Here is a 22,771-nt window from a genome sequence, read left to right as displayed (position 1 = left end):
TTTTCCCTTATTCAGTATGAAAAAGGGACACACAATTTAACACACCACTTTCTGTTAACCTAGATGACACCTTGTGTGTAACCACCAATCTCCCCGGAAATAATCTCTGCAGACATATCAATTTAAAATATGAAAACAAATCATGGTCATGAAAATCATGTTTATATTCCTCTATGTAATGAAAAAAGACCATTCACTTTGTTGCCCTTCAAATGTTGTCTTGATTTTTTGTCTGGAACATAATTTTATACAATTGGAATATTGTATACTATTTAAATATCCGTTACTGTTGTGCTCATAATACTACATTACCTTATGACCTTATGGCAGTGCTCACCAATTTATAGAAGACCATGAAATCATCTCTTTGACCTGACCCTCATTGACATGAGTGAAAGCTTCCATTCCTCCAATGAGCAACCGACGATCACATCTAGGAAGTAGTCCAGCACCTATCAGAGTGCTCGTAAAGACTTGGCCCCTCCCACGGTCCACAGCTCTGTCAACTGACGCCTTTCTGAGAGGTGTCATGACCATGTAAACGCAATGAAAACAATGTTTCGGACAACATTTAGAATCTTAACTACTTTAGCTGGGGAAGTTAATCGAAATGGATAGCTTAGAGGTCTCGTGGGGGAAAATATTTTCGTGAAGGTCCATTTCTTAGCAGTTCAACAACACTTGGCGTCACATTCACATGTCAGCATCCCCAGCAGCAGCCGACTCACCCCGGCAGCGGGTCACACGCAGCGGCTTCCCAACGACCTCCAGCTGTGCCCGTAACGTCAGCGGGTACCGCGCCGCGGCCCGGCTGCAGCCGCCTCTCCGCCCCCCCGGTGCACCACCGGCTGCACAGCCCAACCCGCCCTGCTTTCTGCTCCTCGTCAGCAGCCGGGAGCAACACAGGACCGTCGACGTCCCGTTGCTCCGGGTGGAAGCGGCTCGGACGGCAGGCTGGACCCCAGGCAGAGGCTTTCACCTACCGGAACGCTCTCCAAAGGTAAGTTCGTCCCTGGAAGTACATTTAAGTTGGTCGTGTAGCACAGCCGTTATCAAAGGGGTAGCTGGATGCTAACTTATCCGTCATGCCAAACTACCTTTAAAAACATGACATTTGGAGGTTTCGGCGATTTGCTATTCTGATTCTTGAATTTTAAAACGAGAACCACGAGTGTTTTCAAACAATTACACACCAGTCTTCTGTTCGGCCCGTGCACAGTTCAACATCTAACATCACATATACATAAAAATGTCATTTTTAAATACATTTTCCCACCATTCGCCATTAGGCGCCACGTTGTGTTTTAGTGAGAGAAGTTAGTAGAAGTCAAAGGCAAAGCAGCCAAATATGATATCATTTTTATTGTAATGGGTGCACGTTTGTATATAAAATGTGCCCCGAATTTTAAATCGGACAGTCATTAATCAGACTGAGGCTGACATTTTCTTCTTTTACTCGTATACCTTTGTTAATAAGCCCGACCACCCAAAAATGTCGGGTTTTCCTTAGCTTACTCAAGAGACCGCTGTAGGTTACTACGACGATACTGTCCATATCAGGGCGAGATGTAAACGGATTGGCTTGCTTTCTAGTTGGATCTAAATACACACGGGTTGTGATCATTAACGCTGTTACGTTACACATCGAGATGGTCCAAAATACGATGCTCTCAAAACATGACCTACATTTGCACAGAACCTCCTGTCGTGCAAACGTGTTGCAACTCCGATCATAGTATCGCTAATATTTTTAGCACACTTTGCTGTTACGCTGTTTCTGGTACGCGGTATTCTTAGTTATTGCGTTACACTGGCGGCACCCTGGGTAGGTGAAGGCTGTGGATGTCTGCTGGGGATGATGCAGCTACTCTGTCGGAGATAAACAAGGATCACTGATCCACATCACGCGGATGACTGGCCAGGTTTTCACAATTTGACATGGCCACCGAACGCTTCTCATTGAGCTGTTACATTTAGCTTGTTTACCATCATTGAAACGGGAGAAAGACGTCGTCAGCAGGTATCTCTTTGGCAACATTGGGGCCTAGCAGCCTGTGAGACATAAACAGAGCCCTCCAGGCGAGCAGGCCAGCCTGTGCAACTGCATGCATGGAGAAGGACTATTTGGCAAACAAACAACAAGACAACGCTGTCAACAAAAAGAATGCAGTGTTGTATATGCAGAAAATGATCTGGCGATCTTGCTATGACATCGTCACCGTGCACATTTGTGACGAGCTGTTAGCTCTAATTTGTTACGTTTGCTTGACTTTGCATCTTTTCTCCCCTTATATCATGGCCGGTAGCAGCGGCGTGTTTAGGGAACTTTGGTCGATGGTGCCAAGGTGGGGCATGAATTTAAGCCAGGCCTGGCACTGAGCATGTTGTTTTTGGCACCTGCCAACAACAAGTTAACGCATGCAGGGAAGGCTTATCGAAGGCTGCTAAGCTCTCGCTGTCGCACATATAACACAGATCGATGAGGTGACATCATTTCCTGATTTTATGTCTGCGGTTATCGGTTTTAGCCTTGTGGTCATCAGTCACTGTTGGTCTTTTTGACGGGTCAATACAAAACGGAACGGAACTGCAATAAACAACCATATATTCATTCAGTGTTTCTCCAATAATTTTGTGAGACTGGGGTGTAGGGTTAGGGTTAAATATATTGACACAGAGCAAAATAAAGAGGCTAGATCTTTAACAGATCTTTGTCAACAATTAGTTTTACACATGGCTTGTAGATAGATATAGATATGAATGGGGATGACCACAAAGCACGGTCATGGCGGAGCGGGTTCTGTGCTTTAAGGCACACGGCCGTGTCCTGTGCGACCTTCACACCCGGACCCGGACGGATGCTGCTCCAGAGCGGGCGCGTTGCACCCCAACGGTGGAGTTATGCCCGTAAAGGGCCAGCCGGGGGTCTGACCTGCTGGGTCCAAACCCCCAGGAAACCCTGCGTGGACCAAACCTGAGAAGTTTCAAAACATTTCGGGTTCCATTGTCAAACTGGTGGGACAACACCAAGCAGGAAGTGACAGGCTTGTGAACATCACTACACAACCTGATCTTTTTCTCAGGACTGCTGGATGTGTAAAACAGGGTTATGTTGCCAACACTCTAACTTTGAGCCAATTGTACTGTACAGCAGATGTGTTTGATTCATTAGCTGCCCTCAAGTGGTGGAAACAATGAGTTAACGTAGTAAACGTATATTCTTGTATAAAAAAACACTGCAACCCTGGTTCCACCTTTCCTCATGTTTGGCTGTTGAAAGTTCCAAAGATGTTATATAGACTCAGTTTAGAGTTTGGGGATTTTGGGAGTTTAAATGTATTTTTATTCTTTTTGTTTGATTCATCTCACAAAATATATTTATATTTACCTTATTAAAATGATAAATTACTGTGTTCAGAGCACTCTACCAGATAATAGTAGGGGCAGTAGTCAGTCCACTGGTGCCCTTTCATACACGGACATATTCGCGCACGTGTTGGTGATTTGTAACTGCATTTTCGGGGGGGATGCCCCTCTGTTAAAATTGTAAGGGAAACACTGTAAGTGGTTATAGAAAATAATCAGTAGAATAACTATCCCCCCAACTGTGGAAGCTTCAGGCTAATTGAATTTGTGTGTGTTAGATGTGACTTTACTCCACCTTCCTTACTATAAACCTTCTACTGCCATTGGTGGTGTATGCGTGAAAAAAGCCCCACGGTGTAATATTGAATGACATAAATTGACACATTCTATGCACAGAAACGCCAGACCTTTGAAACAGTCTTTTAAGTAGAGCCCTATAAATAACGTAAGAACCCCCCCCCGCCCTCCTTTGTGTCTCTCTGGTTTGAGATGGTTGGTTGAATCCCAAGTCGCACCGGATGGCCTTGTCATCCCCCAAATCTATTCAGCATCAACCAAACATGAAAAGGAATTCCTGACGCAACAACGCGGCAGACTCATAAATCACGCGAGGCTTTTGGCTCATCTGTTCACAAGTACAGGAATGTTGTTCCTGTAATCAGCAGAGAATGGTACGCTCGGTTCTAATGTCTGGTACGGGCTTGTGTCTCTGTCCAACAATTACAGGAAGTCCAAACGTATTGCTCAAACCTCAAAGGTCTGCTGGAGTGCCAGTGAAAAGTCCCCAAGTATGATATGAACCCAAGAACATGTGACACAAGACCTTCCAGCCACTGAACGTTCTGCACTGCAATTATGCCACATTTGCACTATCGTGGCATTAATTATTATAATTATAACCTTGCTGCTTAATATATCATGTATATTTCATACTGTATTCTTATTTATTCATAACACATATTCTGCACTGTGTCTTCTTTCTGACACTTCTGGATAGATGTGCTTGTTTTCTCAGTACCTGTAATCTGTGCACTGACAATAAAGTTGACTCTAATCTAACAGCTGGGAACCTTTGTTCATTGGCTTGGTTTGTGTCCCGGATCAGGTGGGATCAGATCAGGACAATAAAAAAAGGAGCAAATATAACTTCTATAGCTGTCCTATAAAAATCCATTTCAAGTCTAAATGGTAAAAAATTTGGATTGGGTTTTGGATTGGGAAAGTAAATAAAACAAATCATTAGTAGTTTTAACTAACTCATAGTAAACCACTTGCAATTAATCTCTAATATCTATTTATATTGTTGTCAAATAAAATGTTTTTTTTGGAAATATTTTCTAACGCATCATAACGTTAATCTTTACCTTTACCCAGTACTCTTTTTCACAAAGCAGCCTTAACGCATCTCAATGTAACGGTACAGAGCGCTGGTTCGTTAGCCGTTAGCTGTTAGCGAGGCTGCTGTCGAACCCGGAGTAGCTGTTCACTTGGAAACGTTGTTAGACGCTGATAGAAAAGCCCGATGGCGGTTTGCGTTAAACTGCCTGTAGTAATCCAATAATCACATCGGGGCCGAAGGGATCCGTGCGGATTGTGAACCGGTCCTTTTCACCAGTAATTGGTTAACGACTCAGTCAGGAACTGTTCACACTGCAAGCAACAGTGTCCAAAATCCAAATGCCTCTTTATTGGTTGCTTATAGTCTGGCAATAATACAGTCTCTACACACATCATAGAATTGGCTAGCTAGTTTTAGGTGACATCTTGTCATCTCAGCCGTGGTGTAGTGAATGGACGTGAAAGTCATTTTTCGGTCAGCTTTGCGTATATATATCCGCTTCTAAATTTGTTCCTCTGTTCGTCTTTATTGTACACTGTGTTCGGTAAGTCGCTCAACGCAGCCATCACCGACACCGTGTAATTCCTCTTGTATATTTTACTGGGTGATTTCTGTGGATCATTGAGCCAAGATAGCTAATATGAGCTAACATTCATTATATCGTCGCTTGTTGCCCCCCCCCCGCCCCTCCCCATATAATGGAAGGGGAAATACTGATACGAATAATATACAGCTAACCCACCTCATGACACTAATATTCTAAAATCATCAAAGACTGAAAATTCTATTTTCATGAATATGACAGTCGCCATTACTAGGGCTCAGAATAATTCTAGGTAGTTTTTATGTCCCTAAAACATCAACACTCCAATAATATACAGGCTTTAGAATCTTCTAAAAATCTGTGGTCATACATTAGCACAAGACATTTATTTAACATTAGTTAAAACACTCACATATTAATGAAGGGTGTTTCTGAGGAGCTTATAATAGACAATAACACATGATAGCGTGCCGAGTGAAGACCTGCAGCATCGGGGCCAAAACACAGAGGAAGCAATTAAAAACGAAAAATCTCAACGAAAAATTTAGTGGCAAAACCACTAAAGTCAAATTGAAAGATACTTCTGTTGAGTAGTTTAAGTGTCAAATGTAAAGGTATGGGTACCTAAAATCATTTTACAATTAAAATGAAAATTGTTTTTCTTCAGTGGCGTGATTAAAGCCACTCACTGGGGTTATGTAATCACCTGACAGGAAGTAGTAGGCCTGTAGGCCATTTTTATCTACTTATCTGAACAAACATGAGTGCATATTTGGTGTATTCTGTTGAGCTGATTTAACCAGCTGTTGGTTTAGTTGTGTGGATTGTGGACAACTAGAGCTGGCTGGACCTAAAATAATTCAATATATATACATAGTTCACACATTGCAGCCTCCTAATCACATGACCAATCCCTGATTTCCAAACCGATGTAGCTGCTGTAATTTACCAACACGATGATGATAAAAATCACGGGGCATACGAGATCAACTCGCAGCAGCGTGACAGTTTGCATCAGAGAGCGATGGGAGCAGCTCCGACTCTGCAGGCCCTGCAGACTCAAGTCAACTGAACATCTATGAAAGCTACTTCAAATGGACTATTTGTTTATATCATAATATAAAAATAACAATTCCAATCATTTAAAAAATGTTGAATATTGCAGGCAACAATTGGCCTGGCAGATACGTGTCTGCCTTCTCCTCCGTGAGTCCATGAGCTCTGTGCTGAGTCGTTATAGGCTTATTAGATGAACTGTAAGTACCGGTCTAGAAAAGCACTACCCTTTGTTGAGCTACTTAACCTGTTTGGAAGATCATGGTCATGTCTAATTTAGTTCTCTTCATGTACTTGTAAGACTGTGGATTTATAGCCAGTGACCTGCCAGAAGCCAAGTTCAACAGTTCAGTACAGGAGCCGGAACCCGATGTGGCCCTGTGACCCGATGTGGCCCCGTGTGAGAGCATGCACGGTAGTCAGGCTTGTCAGGCGTGTTTCCTCCAGACTCTGTAGCTGTTTATTTGATGGAAGAAATATAAAAATCAAGTTATGTTTATTTATTTTTACATCAAAAAACAACTCTGACTGTTTTTTATATTGTTTGTAAATGAACCTTTCTGATTTATCTTCAGTAAAATGGGTCTGAATGTTTGATGAAAGGGTGACCCCACATTGAAAGAGAGGATGAAATCATTTTTTTTGGGGTGTCAGTGGCCCGACGTTTGTTTTAATTTGAGGTTTAAGTCACTGTAGGGAAATGTTGCCAATATTCCACATAACTGAAAGTCTGCTGTTGTACAGTAATTAGTAGTACCGGAAGCTTTTTACCAGTTTTAAATGGACCCCAAAACTAAAGAAAACAGCCCAAATACTATTTATGAGCCTTATCTGTACTGTTCTAACCCTGTGTCTTTACTTGTCTCTTGTGTGTGTGTTTTGTGTGTGTGTGTGTGTGTGTGTGTGTGTGTGTGTGTGTGTGTGTGTGTGTGTAACGGACAAAATCCCAGCAGGTGCAGAGCTTCAGGACAGTTTGGACTACGGCCCTGCCTGGGAACGATCACTGCACCCTACCTCGCTGGCAGTGGCCTTGTGACCCCATGTGCACAACCCTGCTTGTTTGAAAGATAAATCCACACAGGTGAGTGACATCCACCACACCGTCTTCCTTACATGTTCTAGATCATGTTCCCTTCAGAGTCAAAGAGAAAAGAGAATGCAGGGGGTTATTGATTCGTTACGGTTCTGCGTTGTGCAGTTGATATAGCATGTACATGCCCAGTACAAAAATAGAAATACCAGTTTATTTAAGATTAAGAGTTAATGTCCTGGGCTGCCGGTGCGGGTTCTGATACTTTTCAGTCTTGGCGGACTGAAGGCGGGAGGTCTCTTCTAAAGATGGAGGGACATTTTGTGTATTGTCGGTATACAGGACACTGATATCATTATGGTAGTTGGCTTTTCGGACTCCTTCTACGTTAACGTTCAAGTATTTGAGCCGTCTTACTATGCACAGTTCAGCCGCCGAGCGGTACTTCAGCATGGTGGATTTTCCACCAAATAGACATCCCTGCAGATGGCATTCAGTTAAAGTGGAGGAAGAAGCCCCAGTAGCGGTAGGGGGCACTGTGTTGAGTCTCAGTTGATGCCCGGCCCCCTATGCCAGATCACGGGCAAAAGTCTGAATCTGAAACCAATCTGAACCAAAGTGAAGAAAATATCTGAAATTTGAGATGTGAATCTGAAAATATCTGCAACGGCAAAAGATAATACAGCGAATATCAAAAAATATATGTAGGTGAGGAATATGATGGTGACATGCATTCCACCGGTGTCGATGCACGCGCTACGAGCAGGAGGTGTTGGCATGGACCTGCGCTGTGCTAATGCTGTGAAGAACTGCAGAATTACTAGCAGGGATTTTAGTGTACATTATCAGCCTCATCATGTCGGTATGTCAAGTGTCAGAACAATGCTGATACCCAGTTGCTCCTAATATTAAAGTTCTCTAAACAATAATGCCACTCCCTTCTAAGCCAGGATCCAGTTCAACAATTGCAATTTGGGAGCCCAAATTTCTGAATCATCACCTTTTTAGTATATCTCTGAGAATTCATATTCAAAGCAAATGTTACTGTTTTTGGTAGGGATGCACAAATACATGGATAAAAATGAGGAAGGTTAACAGAATAACTTAAACCGGTATACCGCCCTGCCCTACTTGACTGTCACAGCTGAGTCTTACTCTTGGATACAACTCAAGCAGAGCATCAACGTAAACCTCCCAGCATTAATGAAGAGAATATCCTTCGTTTAGATGTACAATACACAGAGCATCGTCAACTCCACAGAGAGCAGGAAGGACTGGAAGGAAGGAGAGAAAGCCAAGTCGCTTAGTAACGTGAACAAAAATAAAAACAGACGACCATTATAATGTAACTTGTATTGCTCCAGCAAACTAGATGTTGTTGCCCTGGCAGCAGCAAAGGTTTTGGTTTTATAGTTGATTCAATGCATTTTTAAATTGAGATTTACAAGACATATTTTAACTGCAACTGTGTAAAGGGAATAATGCTGTTAAAATCACCTTACTTAAAGTATTTACACAAATGAAAGTGGGCAATACACTCATTTTGAATCCATTAATACATTTTGTGATTAATTGCAATAAATCCCCAAAACATTAATATGTGGTTAATCTGAATTCAAAATTGTAATCGTTGCCCAGCACTACTTTTAATCTAACCTATCAAAGAGGTAGTTGGACTTTCTTTTCTGGACAGCTCACTAAACGGCTCATTAGCCAGTTCAATTGGCAGCTCTGGAGATGAAGCGAGCCTGAATGACTATTCAGCCGTCCCATCCCCGTTTGATTGACTATACATCTCAGCTACAGCTTTTAAGTCCCTATGAAATTCAAACTAAAACAACAGCAACTACTAGACCTGTTTAATCTGCTCGTGTGTGTGTGTGTGTGTCAGAGACATGAAGGAACCCCCAGCCTGCCACTAGTGTCCCTACTCTCGGACATGTCTAAACACGTTCCAACACTGGCCCTCTTCACTACAGAAACACAAGCCATGCAGTGCTCCCAATCAATGCAGGCTCTGTGGGAAATAACTGTCATGTGATCCCTTTGTGAGGGCCAATCAAGTTCCTTGTTTCCCTCTCAGGCTGCACTTCTCAGCTTTTCCACAAGAGACAGTGGAACGTGATTGTGTTTGCCACACTGTTAGAAATGACATCCAACACTAGTGTGTCCAGTATAAGCTCAATATGTTACATAGCAGCACTCTGTAAGTGCAACACAAATAGTTTTCAGGTTGGATACTTCGTCATTGATGCGTGTTTCCGCATCAGCACATAATACATTACAGGTCATTTAGCAGACGCTTTTATCCAAAGCGACTTACATTTCACTTTAAACCCATGGCGTTTTCACATTTTTGCCTGGGGAGCAATTAGGGGTTCGGTGTCTTGCTCAGGGACACTTCGACATGGAACATGGGGCAGCCTGGAATCGAACCACCACATCGAACCACCAACCTTGTGCTTCCCAGCACACCTTCTCTAACTCCTGCGCCACGATGACCCGACGACCCGACACATATGCTGCAAAAGGGTTGTCCTCACTACACATGGTGTGGAGCAGTTGGCAAAGAGGCCAAATGCATTTAGGATTGTGAAGATTATTATGTGGTTGCCAAGTCTATTTATAAGAAGGATGAAACTAGCGAGAAAAAAACGCAAAAGGTGTATAAATGGAAGTGTAAATATTTTGTCATGTACATTATATGCAGTGCCAACATACAATAAATGAACCAGTCATTAAAAAAAAAAAACATTTAAGACAACATGGTGGACAGCAGAGGCTCTGGGGTGTTTTCTCAGTCCAAATCTGTTAAATGTTCACACGGTCCACTTTGGTCAGAAAAATAAAACTAAGATTAAAATTTTGCTCTATGACAGTGCCCGACTCATTCAGCCATACTGCTAAAAACAACCCCTTGGAAACAGTTGTCCACAGCTGGAAGACGAGGACACACGTTTCCTAATCGAACTCTCCCTGCGTGTTCTGTAACAGTTCTCCATGTCGAAGTCGGCCCAGATGCAGCTGTCCAACATCACAGTGCCAAAGCCGTCTATCTCCAGGGTGCCCAGCAGCATGGAGGGCATCAACCACGAGCTGGAGAAGGTCTTCATCAAAGATAACGGAGAGAAGGAGGAGCTCAAAGTAAGGCTCCGCCTCATTTTCAATTTACGCACAAAGACTGGCCTCTGATTGCTGTCGTTCTCTTCCTTCTCCCTCCTGTCGGACTCTGCAGTCCCTGGAGGTCCCCGATGGGCGGCGGGCGCCCTTCCCTCCCCAGCAGCGCAGCAGCAGCACCCACAGTGTGGACACCCAGACCCCCATGGCTCCCGGCCGCTCCAGCAGCTGCTCCAGCCTGTCGCCCTGCCCCTCACCCGCCTGCCTGCCCGGGTCACACGAGGGCAGTCCTTACTCCACAGAGGACCTGCTCTACGACCGGGACAAAGGTAACGAGAAAGAAATGAAGGGAGGATCCTAGAAAGGTAAACGGCAACACAAATCAAAGTATTAAAAAAAATAAAAATACCTTTACGAGGGAAATACATTTAGTTAAGTTTTAGGTTTCTGGAAAATTAAAATGGAGAAATGACACCTAAAAATGGCAGATATATTTTTAAATGAGAACCAAGCGACCAAAGTCTTTTTCTTTCCGCGACCTCTATACCCTCAATTGGATAAAAGGCAAACAAACTTTTCCCAGAGGACAATATTAATTAATTAATTCATATTAATTGAGATCAATGAGTATGTTAAAAAAACATGTATGCAGAATAGTTGGTTCCTACCAAGTAAAACCAGCATGTTACTTATGTAAAATATGGAATCCCTCTGATGAGCAGCGTGTGACGTCTGAAAGCTCTTAGTGAGGATGTGCGCCTTTTGAACGGTACAACAGACAGTAGAGATTAAGATTCCTCACAAAGTACTGCAGTGGATAAAATAAGGTATACTCAGAAGTTGGGACGGAGTGAATCATTGTGTGTCTCTGTTGACAGACAGTGGAAGCAGCTCCCCACTGCCCAAGTTTGCCTCCTCTCCCAAACCCAACAACAGCTACATGTTCAAGCGGGAGCCGCCAGAGGGCTGCGAGAAGATTAAAGCCTTTGAGGAGATGAGGTACAGACAAACTGAAACACCTGCCACATCCTCCCAAACCGGAATTAACTGCATGTGTTCCTCCACAGTTCCAGGCAGTCCACATCGGCGTCGGCCCCCCTCTTCTCCTGCCCCGACAAGAACAAGGTCAACTTCATCTCGACGGGCTCGGCATTCTGCCCCGTCAAGCTCCCCGGCTCCCTGCACCTAATGCCGGCCTCGGGGCCGCAGGTAGAGGCGACCGGCAGCTCGGCCCCCTGGGGCGCTGCTTCGCTCCACGGAGCCCCCACTCAGGTCTCCACAAGCACCAGCACAGACACCGCCCCGCCCGGCTCGCCCTCAGAGACTGCAGACCCCCCGACAGACAGCCCGGCCATCAGCTAGAACGGAGCAGAGCTGGCCTTTGCCCTCCTGATCACCCACCACCACCCACAAAACCCTCCCCCTATGCTTCGCCGAGGGGGGGGGTTGTCTCCATCTCTCTGTGCTCTCTTCTATCTCTGCATGACGTAGCCACAATGTCTCAAACAAAGCACCGCCGCCACCACCAAGGCTCTCTACGTTCCTGCATTATGTCCGAGGTTAAAGGTGATGATTGGCAGGCATCGGAGGGAAGAAACAGAGGGGGTGGGGGGGGCATGCATTTTAAAATTGGTAGTATATTTCTGATTAAATTATGTGTTGTGTTCTGTTTCAACATTCGCAGTATGAATAAGCTCTTCTAATCATATATTATATACACATATATCATCTCTATGAAAAGAAAAAAAAATTGCTTGTGTAAGAAAAAAAAAAAGATCCCTGACTGTGCATTGCTGTGTTTAAGTAGCTGTACTATTCAGGATTATGTTTACACTGTCCAGGTCACATTGTCAAACCCTGTCTAAAAAATGCAATGAGAAAATAATTTGGGCAAAGGAAAAAAAAAAAGGCCTCAAATTGGTTGCACAGTTTCTGCATCTGGCCTTCAGGTATTTCCCAATCAGAGTCTATACTCAGGTACATTTGGAATATAAGTCCATACGAATATCTGCAGCCTGACGAAGCAGATCATATTCACCGTCATTGATTTAGTCTCGATCCCAAACGAATCATTGCTTTCATCATTGCTGACAGAGACTGAATGTGTTGACGGGGAACCAGAAGAGGACGGGTCAGTCGTACTGTCACGCAGATACAGTCACTCCAAAGCAGTTGGTGCAGATTGGAGATGAAGTTGTACGTTTATTCTGAGATCAAATTCATTTAGTGTGTGAGTATTTAAAAAGCAGCAACATGACATTGTTTGATGAGAATCTGTGTAATTCTAAAGGATGTTTTCCATCTGAAAAATCTCTAGTGCTCCATGAGCAAACATTTATTTTTTTGGGCAGTTAAATGGAGCGGGAGACGCATCAGGGATGTTACTTCCAAAGTAGAACAAACAACCCGAAAGGGAAAAAGTCATCCAGAAGCTAAAAGGTCCAATGTGTTGGTGGTGGTGACCAAACTCAAGCCTAAAGGGAGAGTGAATAGTGGACTCTGCGTCTTCGCCCTGTAGCAATGAGCCTTTGTTTGATAAGGTAAAGGTGAATAATATGTGTAAATGTCTTTAAATCATAAACCGCAAATAAAATAATTACATGTCAAGCATAGTGCAAACGTGTCCAGACAGTATTAAATGATTGGGTCAACAGACACCGTAGCATTTCTCACTTGGTAAAGGACAGTAGGTGTTACTGCACGGTTTGCACAAACTAAAACCAGTAAAGCCATACAAGATATAGTGTCTCAACTCCAATCTGCATAGCCAAACTGTTTCAAGTATCCACATCCCTTTTATTCCATTAGAATACGAGACGTAAATAGATTCATGTTGCTCCATTCCGAAAATATCTTTTTTTTGATTGCAGTCAGAAGCGAACTAGTGATGTGGAGACACGGATAAAAGCAGCACACTGGCCTGCCTCCCTCCCCCTGTGTGTGTGAAGCCCTCGCGCCGTGTTCCACCACTCACCTTTATCTCTGGATCTGTGGTGCTCCTCGAGTCTCCCTTTCATATGTTCTATATACGCAACTTTAAGAAGGCTCGATGCAGTGTTGTGGTTTCTCGTGGCGTTTCAGCACCTTTCCAAGAGCTATTGCTTTTCTAGTGTCCCACATATACTTGGCACTGGCAAACTAACTAGGATTTAAAAGAAAAACAAGCATCTCATCTTGCATTCCCACACTGATAGAATACCAGCACCGACACATTCCCAGCAGGTCAGCGTGTCCATCAGCTCCCCAGCGAGTGTCCCTGTGTCCCCCGCAGAGTTTAAGTTCATGCACAATGGCAATAAATCAATCAATGAACAATGTGTTTTGTCCACATTTGTGTGTGTGTAACGTGAGAGATGAGGAGAATCTGTGCAGAGTACACGTGTGTCAACAGAAAAAAATATATTCTCCCAAGCACTCGACTACTCGGAAACGCGTTTGCACTGGATATTTCTTCACACTTCACGGTGAACTTTGTACCAGTTCAGTACGTACTGGTAGGTTGAGGAATGATGACGTATGCGTTTGTGCTCCGGGTAAAAATCTAACTAATAACTAACCAAAACATCACCCGTTAATGATCATAAGTTCTTTGAAAATGTGTGTCTAAATACACTAATGAGACACTCGGATCTTCTTGGTCAACTGAGCAGATACTTTGATTTTAGTGATCATTGATTGATTTAGTGGGCAGAAATAACAGCGTGAAAACAAATAACCCAAATTGTGTAAGTTAAATCGAAAGTGGCATAAAAAAAACACAATTAACACCTGGACAGAAAAGAATTGAGATCTGAAATGGTCAGTATTTGAAGTTTGATGCGAGCTATGTAATCGATAATTCCAGACAATGACTCGTGTTTGTTCAGGACAAGGTTCAGACTCTGCACATTCTGAAAATTACATACGGTACCAATTAAGAGATTTTCTAAATGAATGTCCTACTCAAGGAGTCAAAAAAGCTAATATGTCAATATCTCTTGTCCTATAAAAAGAGTTCTCTCAATAATTCCAAACAACGGCCGGGGTACATGTGTTCATCACTTCTCTGACTCACTTGGACCAAAAAAAAATCTTACTGTACCAATTAAGATTTTTTTTCCAAAATTAAAGCTAATTTCTGAATATCTGAGTTAAAATAAAATAGGGTTTTCTCAATAATTGGGATGCCACAACTCTGTACCTTTCCCCCAATGGCGGGGGGACCAACACCCTGTGGCCTGGGTGGGTCGGGTCCTTCTTGTGTAGATGGCTGGCATACACAGAGTCAGGAGCTTGGACCCTGAGACCTGGGCAAGGTCTCTCCTGTTCTCTGCCGTGTAGCTGGTGTACCACGCGGTGGCGTAGGAGCAGAGAATCGACTCAATGGTGCTCCTGTAAAAGTTGACCGGGAGCTTCTGCTCAAGAAGAGCCTCTGCTGCGCTTTCTTCACCAGGTGGAAGGTGTTGATGGCCCACCAAAGATCCCTTGCGGTGTGGATTCCCAGGAATTTGATTACTTTTCTACTCTCCACCTCTCTGGTCTTTATAGCGTTAAGGAGCAGGTTTTTGTCAGTACACCACTCAACCAGATAATGTACCTCCTCCGTTTAAAACTGTCAAAAGTAAAGATATTAATTGTCTTTGATATAGTTTGTTTCAGGTACACTTGATGTTGGGTATGATTATTAACAGGCAAGGTTTTTGTTGTATTTGAGGAAATCCACATTTTTATTACATGGAAGAAAACAATCTTAAGTAGATGTTCTCATTTCAAATCACACCCCATCTTTGATGTCGATAGAGATCAAGCAAAGCCCCTCTGTGCGCCCCAGAGCAGAATGCATGAAGTCAATCATGGAAACAAACCCGGTGCGGCGCAACAAAATCAATGACAGCGACTACGTGAGAAAGAGGACACCAATCAGCCACTAGTGAGCACTAGAGGGCGAAGGCTGGGCGTGCCCAGGTGTGGCTCCCTGACGTAGCGCCTACACAGGACGGTGGCGTCAAGGACTCACTGAGAGGTGCAGCCAATATAACTCAGCGCTCTGGGATGCGATTAACCATTCCTTTTATTATCCTCGGTAGTCTTCAGGAAATGGAGAAAAAAACACTTTTAATGGACAAAAAGGACCCAAATATCCACAACCTCCCTGCAGGTGACTTCACTCCAGACTCCCCCAGCGTTGCCCTTTCCCCTCGCTTTTATACAGCCTTCTAGTCAATTGGGCTAATTGGGAGAAACCAACTGGCTGGGGGTTCTGTCAGGTCTAATGTCTAATTGAACATGCTCTATCCTACACAGTTATGATAATAATTCACCTACGTTCTTATCATATTGTCAACACTGTTGTCATGTGGATGTGAACAATTATATAATCAAGTGCTGATATTAATGTACACATTTAGGCTGTTACATATATATTCTGTGCCCTGTCCCAAACAAGGAATGAACTAGCCCACTTGTCCATCAATTTGGGGAACAGGCTCTTCCTTTAAGAGCCAGGATCAGCTGTGCCACGGAGTGCGTCTCATTGAGGATGGACAGACAGGTCATGGACAGACAGGTCATGGACAGACAGGTCATGGACAGACAGGTCATTGATTTTATTCTAGAAAATGATTGGATTCCTTCAGGTCACGGTAGTACATTGTAGGATAATAGTGGTTGCTAAAACGTACCATAACAGTAACACAAGTAGAAAAAAGTGGTAAATTGAGTAAACAAACTCAGTTACACAGCGTGTCTTTTTAAAGGTCATCACAGAGTCTTGTAATGCACGGATGCACCTTTTCATTTGTATCATTTCCTCTTTAAAGGTTCAATAGTCCTGCTTGAGTGCAGTCAGAGAGCTTGTGCTTCATCGCTGGTGAATAGAAATAATTAGCTTGGCCTTCGCCATGTCCATTTTGTTTGAACAGGTTTAAACATTGTTAACGGGTTGCTACACCCAAAAAACTATCAAAGACTCAGAACCTCACCTATTGTAATTCATTCCTGGCGGTCAAGAGGCATGACAAATTCGAAATGGATGGATGCCGTGTCGTTCTTTCAAATGTCATGTCATTATATTGGTAATTTCCTCCTGTTTCTCTAATCTGCTCGTCCATGCTCCCGTGAAAGGTGCATCCTTACTAAGCAGTTGTATATTCATACATTTCATTGTTGTAATTAAAAGTAAATTAAAAGAATATTCAGCAAATATGAAGCCCGCTATAGAGAAAAAAAAGATAACATGTCATTAAAAATCCCAAATTCCATTACATAATTATAAATGACACAAGACATGAGGAGCATTGTCCTCTTTGATGACATCCTCACTGACATCATGTCAAAAAGATGTGAATCAAATAGACGACTCATGTTTTCTATCTCTAGTTTATTATTTATGATTATGCCAAAGGTATAGTCATAAATTATTGGCCAATTAATAATAATAATAACAATACATTTTATTTATAAAGCGCTTTTCAAAATACTCAAAGACGCTTAATACAATGATGCAACAGAATTGAGATGCTTACAAAGAAGATGCTCAGAGCAAGATACTGGTTAAATGCTGAGTAACCAGTGTCAAACTGATTCATTTACTTCATCGATAGAATATAAAAGGTAAGTCAGTTGTTTTTTAATGAATTGATTTAGGAATCTATTTCTTAGCCTAATTGTTCATGCCTTTCATGCATTAAATAAGAATTCAGGAAACCATATTCCTGTCTTTCTTTAAAATAATCTGGTTTATTTAGGAAGGAATGCTATCACAGATTATTTATTCAGTCAAAGTCAAAACAAATTCAAAGAAAATAAAAATGATTAATCAATAAACAACTGAATAAATAAAAAGTTGAGAAATCCACTCCTACTTCTACGGAGGGATAGATTGATTTGCAGATATTCATATGTGACAACCTGTATTGATTGGTATGGAAATTGAACTGGTAGTCCTCGGAACCAGTGACATATTGCAAACTTAATATATGTCCCACAAATACGTGATAATGTTGACACATTGTAAGTTTATTTTGCTTATACTTTGGACATGTACTTGTTTGGAATATATATTTTTTTCTAATAATTTTGTCTTTTTTATTTGAATCCCACATCCCATTTTGTTTTCCTTCTTTCTTCACCAACAAATAGTCTGGCAAGGTTATTTTGCAGTGTTTTTATTATGCCATGTTTTAATGTCTGCCATTTTCTATATTATGTAGAATCACCACAGAAAAGAAAAGATTTGTTTCCATATTTTTACAATGTGCCGTGTTGGTCTTCAAGTCTTACATTTACTCAAAATAAGACGGCGGGGGAAACCGACAGAAGATATTGATTATATTCAACCGCGTCATCAGGTGTCTATTCACTGAGCCTGACAGAATTCCCACAATTATATGACTTTTAAACTCAACCAGAATGAGTGAATCCAGAATAGGTCTTATACTACTTATTACTTTGCCCAAAATATCTCCAGGAATAAAAGCACTGAAATAATTATTCACCATGGAATGTAAACAGATAATCGAGATAATAATCAGAGGGCAGGTGGTGGGCATCTTAGAATACCTGAGCTTGTGTGTTCGATCCTTCTGTGCTGTCGTGAGTCTTAAAGTCCAAATGAAAATGTAAAACGTACGGAGAGAATTGTTGAGTGCTTTGCTTTGTGGGCTCTCCGTTTAAAGGGCCGAGGGCCCAGTAGCAGGAGACACGTGTCTCACAGTGCTTTAGAAAAACAGATAAATGGGGGTGTAGGATAGAAAAACACTACCTTGAATCATTTATTTACCAAAAATAATTAAATTAGAAAATGTGTGTGTGAAAAATTGTGCGAAAAAAGACTTTCAGAAAAGCTACTAATTGGACCATGGGGAGATTTATTTTATAGCTCTAGAAAAATCATACATTTAAAGTTTAAAATATTGCTAGGATCAAAATCTAATTTATTACAGACTACATTTTCATTACTACATTAGAGAACCACCGTAGTGGTATAATGTTCAACATTTTTAAAGGAATAATACATTTTATCTGACACGTAAGAGTTCAATCATCCAGTAGGTGGCAGTAAAGCACCACAGTCCAGCTGGAGCACAAGCAGATGCCTCCTGCTAACTAAAACATCCTCACATAAGAAGAAAACCATTGTTGGCCCCGTTTCAACTGCTAATCGGCTTTGTCACAAACTCGATTTTCCTGCACTAATCTCCACCTCCCAGAAAATCCAAACAGGGCACACAGAACAAAGGTAAGACTCTTTAAAATCAAATTAGGTAGCAGCAAGACTCTTGTAATCCTCTGTTTCCTCCCCTTCTTAGCCATGCTGCTGTTTTCTCTATTCAGACGAAGCTTCCTGGTACATCTAATCCCTATTTATCATAAACAAACAAAAAAAAGGTGATGGACGACATCAAATCAGCAACCAACTGCTGGAACACCTGACCTGCGGGTGGATGACGACATCCCAGAGTTCACCACATTATCACACCGGTTGCTTTGCCCTTCACTCTGCATTCCCGTTGCGAAACAATCAAGCCTTTTAAATGAGCGGCTAGTTAGTGAGAGTGGTCCTTAATCAGAGCCCCCCTCATTCAGCCAATCAGACCTGCTGACATGGAGGCAGAGCTCGGAGGTTAAACGCAACCCCCCGGCGCTCCCCTGACTGGATCCGCATAGCTGTTTTTTTTTGTGACCTGCTGTTTTTTTTTCACAAGCTAATGAAAAGCCAGATTCAAAGCCGAGATGTCCACACAGGCAAGTCATAAGTCAGAGATCATATTTCTTGACAGGTAAATTTTCCCTCCTTTTTAATCCCATTTAACACCTCAACCCTTGGTTGACATATCTGTTGTCCTATAAAAACAGTTTTTTCAATAATTCCAAACAATGGCCTGGGTACATGTATTCAGGACCTCTCTGACTACACTTTTATAGTGAGAACACTTTCAAAACCACACCCACGTTCGCTACTTCATTGGTTCTTACCATTCATGACGTATCCTTCCCAGATTTGTCAGATTACCTGACCGTATCATCTCTAGTGTACGTTAATGGTCATGAGTCTACGAAGGTGGCCAAGTAGAAGCAGATCATCTCAAAAATTATGCTGAAACCGCCCTGTGGATGGAGATTGTTTAACGGAGCAGTGTGGATGTAGCCTGATTAATGTACAAACATAATCAATGTTTTTTGTTCATTGGGTGTTGATTTTCTTCTTCCACACAAACATGTCTATTTTGGGGATTGTTCTTTATTGATTCATTGGTAGAAGCATTTGAGCAACGAGGCCTTGTTGGTAATCACAGCATTAAAACAGTCTTGGGAAGTGGGACTTGATTGGACAAAACAGCAAACCAATCGGATCAAGTCAAAGGGGAAAAACACTTTTTATTTGGGTTCTTTCAATAGAGATAATCTGACAATCTGCCCGATCAGTAACAAAACAAAGTACTTTCATTCGACGTGCATTGGAAGGGGTAGTGGCCAATTAAATTGCAGGCCGTTCAACTGCAGAGATTTCCCTCAATACTACAAGTTTTAAAAAGTAAATTTTCTTTACAAAGCTCTCAACTACCCCCAAGTCGCCCCATCCTCTGATCGAAGAAACTGCGCTACCGACTATTTTTGTTTGACTCAACTTGATCTCCAAATTCATGCTGTAAGTGTATAAGTAGTTGAGTAGTAAAGTCAATTAATAATGATAAATTCAAATAAAAGCAGCAGAGACAAAACGGCTTCTAGCTGCAGTCAGTTACATCGGAGAAAACGAGACGGTAGCTCAAGATGGAGAGCTTTTTGCATTGGAAGTAAAATAAACAGAGGCGCGACATACAACAGAGAACTGTGCAGAGGAATTCCTCCATGTGTCAAACAGAAAGGGGGTGAGGGGCAAACTGACCACTTAAAGCACCGCTATGCTAAGCTAGCTGCTGGGCTAAGCTAGCTGGAAGAGTTGCTGGTTCAACATGTTCCACCCGGTGGAATTCTGTCTCCAAGATGATCAAATGTAATTTTGTGTTTAAAATAATATTAACAATTAAACAACAGTGTCTAAAATACATGTTTTTAAAAGTGATTACTCATTACTTAGATTTAGTCTTAAAAGAAATTGTATTAAAAACAACAAATTTATTAATCGCCATTAATCAAGATGAATGAATTTAGAAATGTGCGATTAGTTAGTTAATTTAAAAAAAATCTATTGACAGCCCTAATTTCTATATAGTTTGGGCTGGTTCAGGTTTATACTTAGGGCTGGCTCAGGTTTATAGTTAGGGATCGCTCAGGTCAGCCTGGACCGTAGAAAAAACAAATCCGCTAGAGGGCTAGACTGCCAGGGGACTTCCTAGGACACACTAAGCTTCTCTCTCCTTTTCTCTCTCTCTTTCTATATGAATTCAAATCTCAAAAATGCACATCAATGCAAAGTCGCATCCTCCCTGGAGTCTGTGCTTTCTCTCCTCAGAGGTTTCCATTTATTGGGGCTATATCTGCATTAATATGGACAACTGTGTTCCTTAATTGCCCTGAAAAGGTAAACCACAGCTTTCTAGTGCCATTACGCTGCCATTTATTCACAGGGCTGCTCCCCAAATTGCTTCACCAGCAAAAAACAAAACTGGAACCGTAGCCATCTAGAACACGAACACCCAAGAAAGTCTCCCCCCTGCCCCCCTCCTATTTAAATGAGTTTATCCCCTATGTGGCTGCAGCTTCGTGAACTGAGTTTAATGTGTCAAATGTGTCAAATATTCAGTACAATGCTGAAGGAGGCTTTTGTGGGCCATCTCACCGTCTCGGGGGACGGGGGACGGACTGTCAGATTGGGCTCTTTTGTCCGTCCATCTTGTCTCGTGGGTGCATTGTGGAGGCTGGACAGGCCGATGCCACCTCCAGAATCCAGCTGTCCTCCTTGCCTTGTATGCATGTCAGCCTTCCCCTTTTCCCTGGGAGGGATTTCATCGCCCCCGAACCCCCGCCCCTTTTTAAATCAGACGCCTTGAATGCTACACTGATCAAGGAAAAATAATTAACTGCCCTTTTGTTTTAGCAGCCGTTTGAACAGGCTAAAATAAACGTATGGTAATGAAGCCTTATCGTGTGCGGTTCAGACACTGGGTGTGATGAGATTTGTCTTCCTGTGGCGTAGAGCCGTCCAGACCGTAGCGGGCCGAGGCCTGCAGCCAGCTGAGCTAGCTCCAACACATTCTAATGCTGCTCTAAAGAGTCCAACATGCGGCCTCACTGACTGACTGAAATTTGAGTGGTACAGGCATCATTAGGTACATTCATATTTAGTCCATTTTTTTACTATTGAATAAATGTGCTCACCCCAACATCCATGAAGCCTGTTAATGCTTGCCTCATGACTGAGACTAATAGGCATTCTGTGTAAAACACAGCTCGCAAAGCTCCGTATTGTGAACTAACCAAGACCATTTTACTTCTATCTACTTCTGAATGTCGTACTTGGGTTTTTTGCCTCAAAGATTATTGCTTCCCTTTCTTGTTTACCGACAATATAAAACTATAATATATAACCGTAGGGGAAAATGGTATAAAATGTAACTTTGTCATGAAACCCCCCAGTTCTATTATAACTCCCATTATTTTATTTTTTTATCAACAATTTTTTGGTACAATGTATGTTCAAAAATGCAAATGAAGAAGTATCCTTAATTAATCCCCATGGGAAAATGATTCTCTGCGTTAGACCCCTGGCACACAGTGGGAGCAGTGTGTGGCGGTAAAGGCGCATTGGGAGCAGGTAGGTTGGGTGTCTTGCTCAGGGACACTTAGACACAGGATATGGAGCAGCCAGGGTTTGAGCCACCAACCCCGCGATTACCGGCGCACCCTCTCTGCTCCATGCACCACAATAGCCCCAAAGATGATGCATATTCTTACCAAATATGTACTAATTTCCTTACATTCCCAGAGAAGAAATCTTCTTATTTAACAAAGCCACGCTCATTGGTTGAGTTCCATTATGATGATTGTGCTGGCGGGGTGTGGTTAGCTCAGCTGCAGGGGGGAGAGCGGGGGAGTGGTTCAGGGGACGGTGCCGGCAGGTGAGTAAGGAGCACAGGTGGAAGTGATGAGGACTGATTGTGTCTCTCTTGAAAAGCAGTGAGCAGGACCTGGAGAGCGGGTCTCGGGAGCAGACGCCGAGGAGCGGGGCCGAGGAGCGGGGCCGAGGGGCGGGGCCGAGGGGCGGGGCCGAGGGGCGGGGCCGAGGGGCGGGGCCGAGGGAGACAAACCCACTGAAACCTGCTCACTGCGAGAAAACAAAATAAAATATATTGCCCAGAAGAATCGTGTGTCCGTGCGTCCTTAACGCGAACCCCCA

General features: G+C 42.7%; 1 protein-coding gene across 1 annotated transcript; it reads left to right on the top strand.

The window, feature by feature from the left end:
• Positions 1 to 2,785: 2,785 nt before the first annotated feature.
• glcci1a (glucocorticoid induced 1a) lies at positions 2,786 to 13,764 on the top strand. Its single transcript, XM_078081871.1, is given in 8 exon segments — positions 2,786 to 2,893; positions 7,259 to 7,291; positions 7,293 to 7,343; positions 7,345 to 7,386; positions 10,330 to 10,479; positions 10,571 to 10,781; positions 11,331 to 11,451; positions 11,520 to 13,764. Coding segments are annotated over 8 exon segments (1,011 nt in total). The 3' UTR covers positions 11,815 to 13,764.
• Positions 13,765 to 22,771: the final 9,007 nt, after the last annotated feature.

This window comes from Gasterosteus aculeatus, chromosome 10 (genome assembly GCF_964276395.1).
Source record: "Gasterosteus aculeatus chromosome 10, fGasAcu3.hap1.1, whole genome shotgun sequence".
Taxonomy (NCBI): Eukaryota; Metazoa; Chordata; class Actinopteri; order Perciformes; family Gasterosteidae; genus Gasterosteus; species Gasterosteus aculeatus.
The sequence above is the reverse complement of the archived record's forward strand: the minus strand, read 5'-3'. Positions and strand labels throughout refer to the sequence as shown.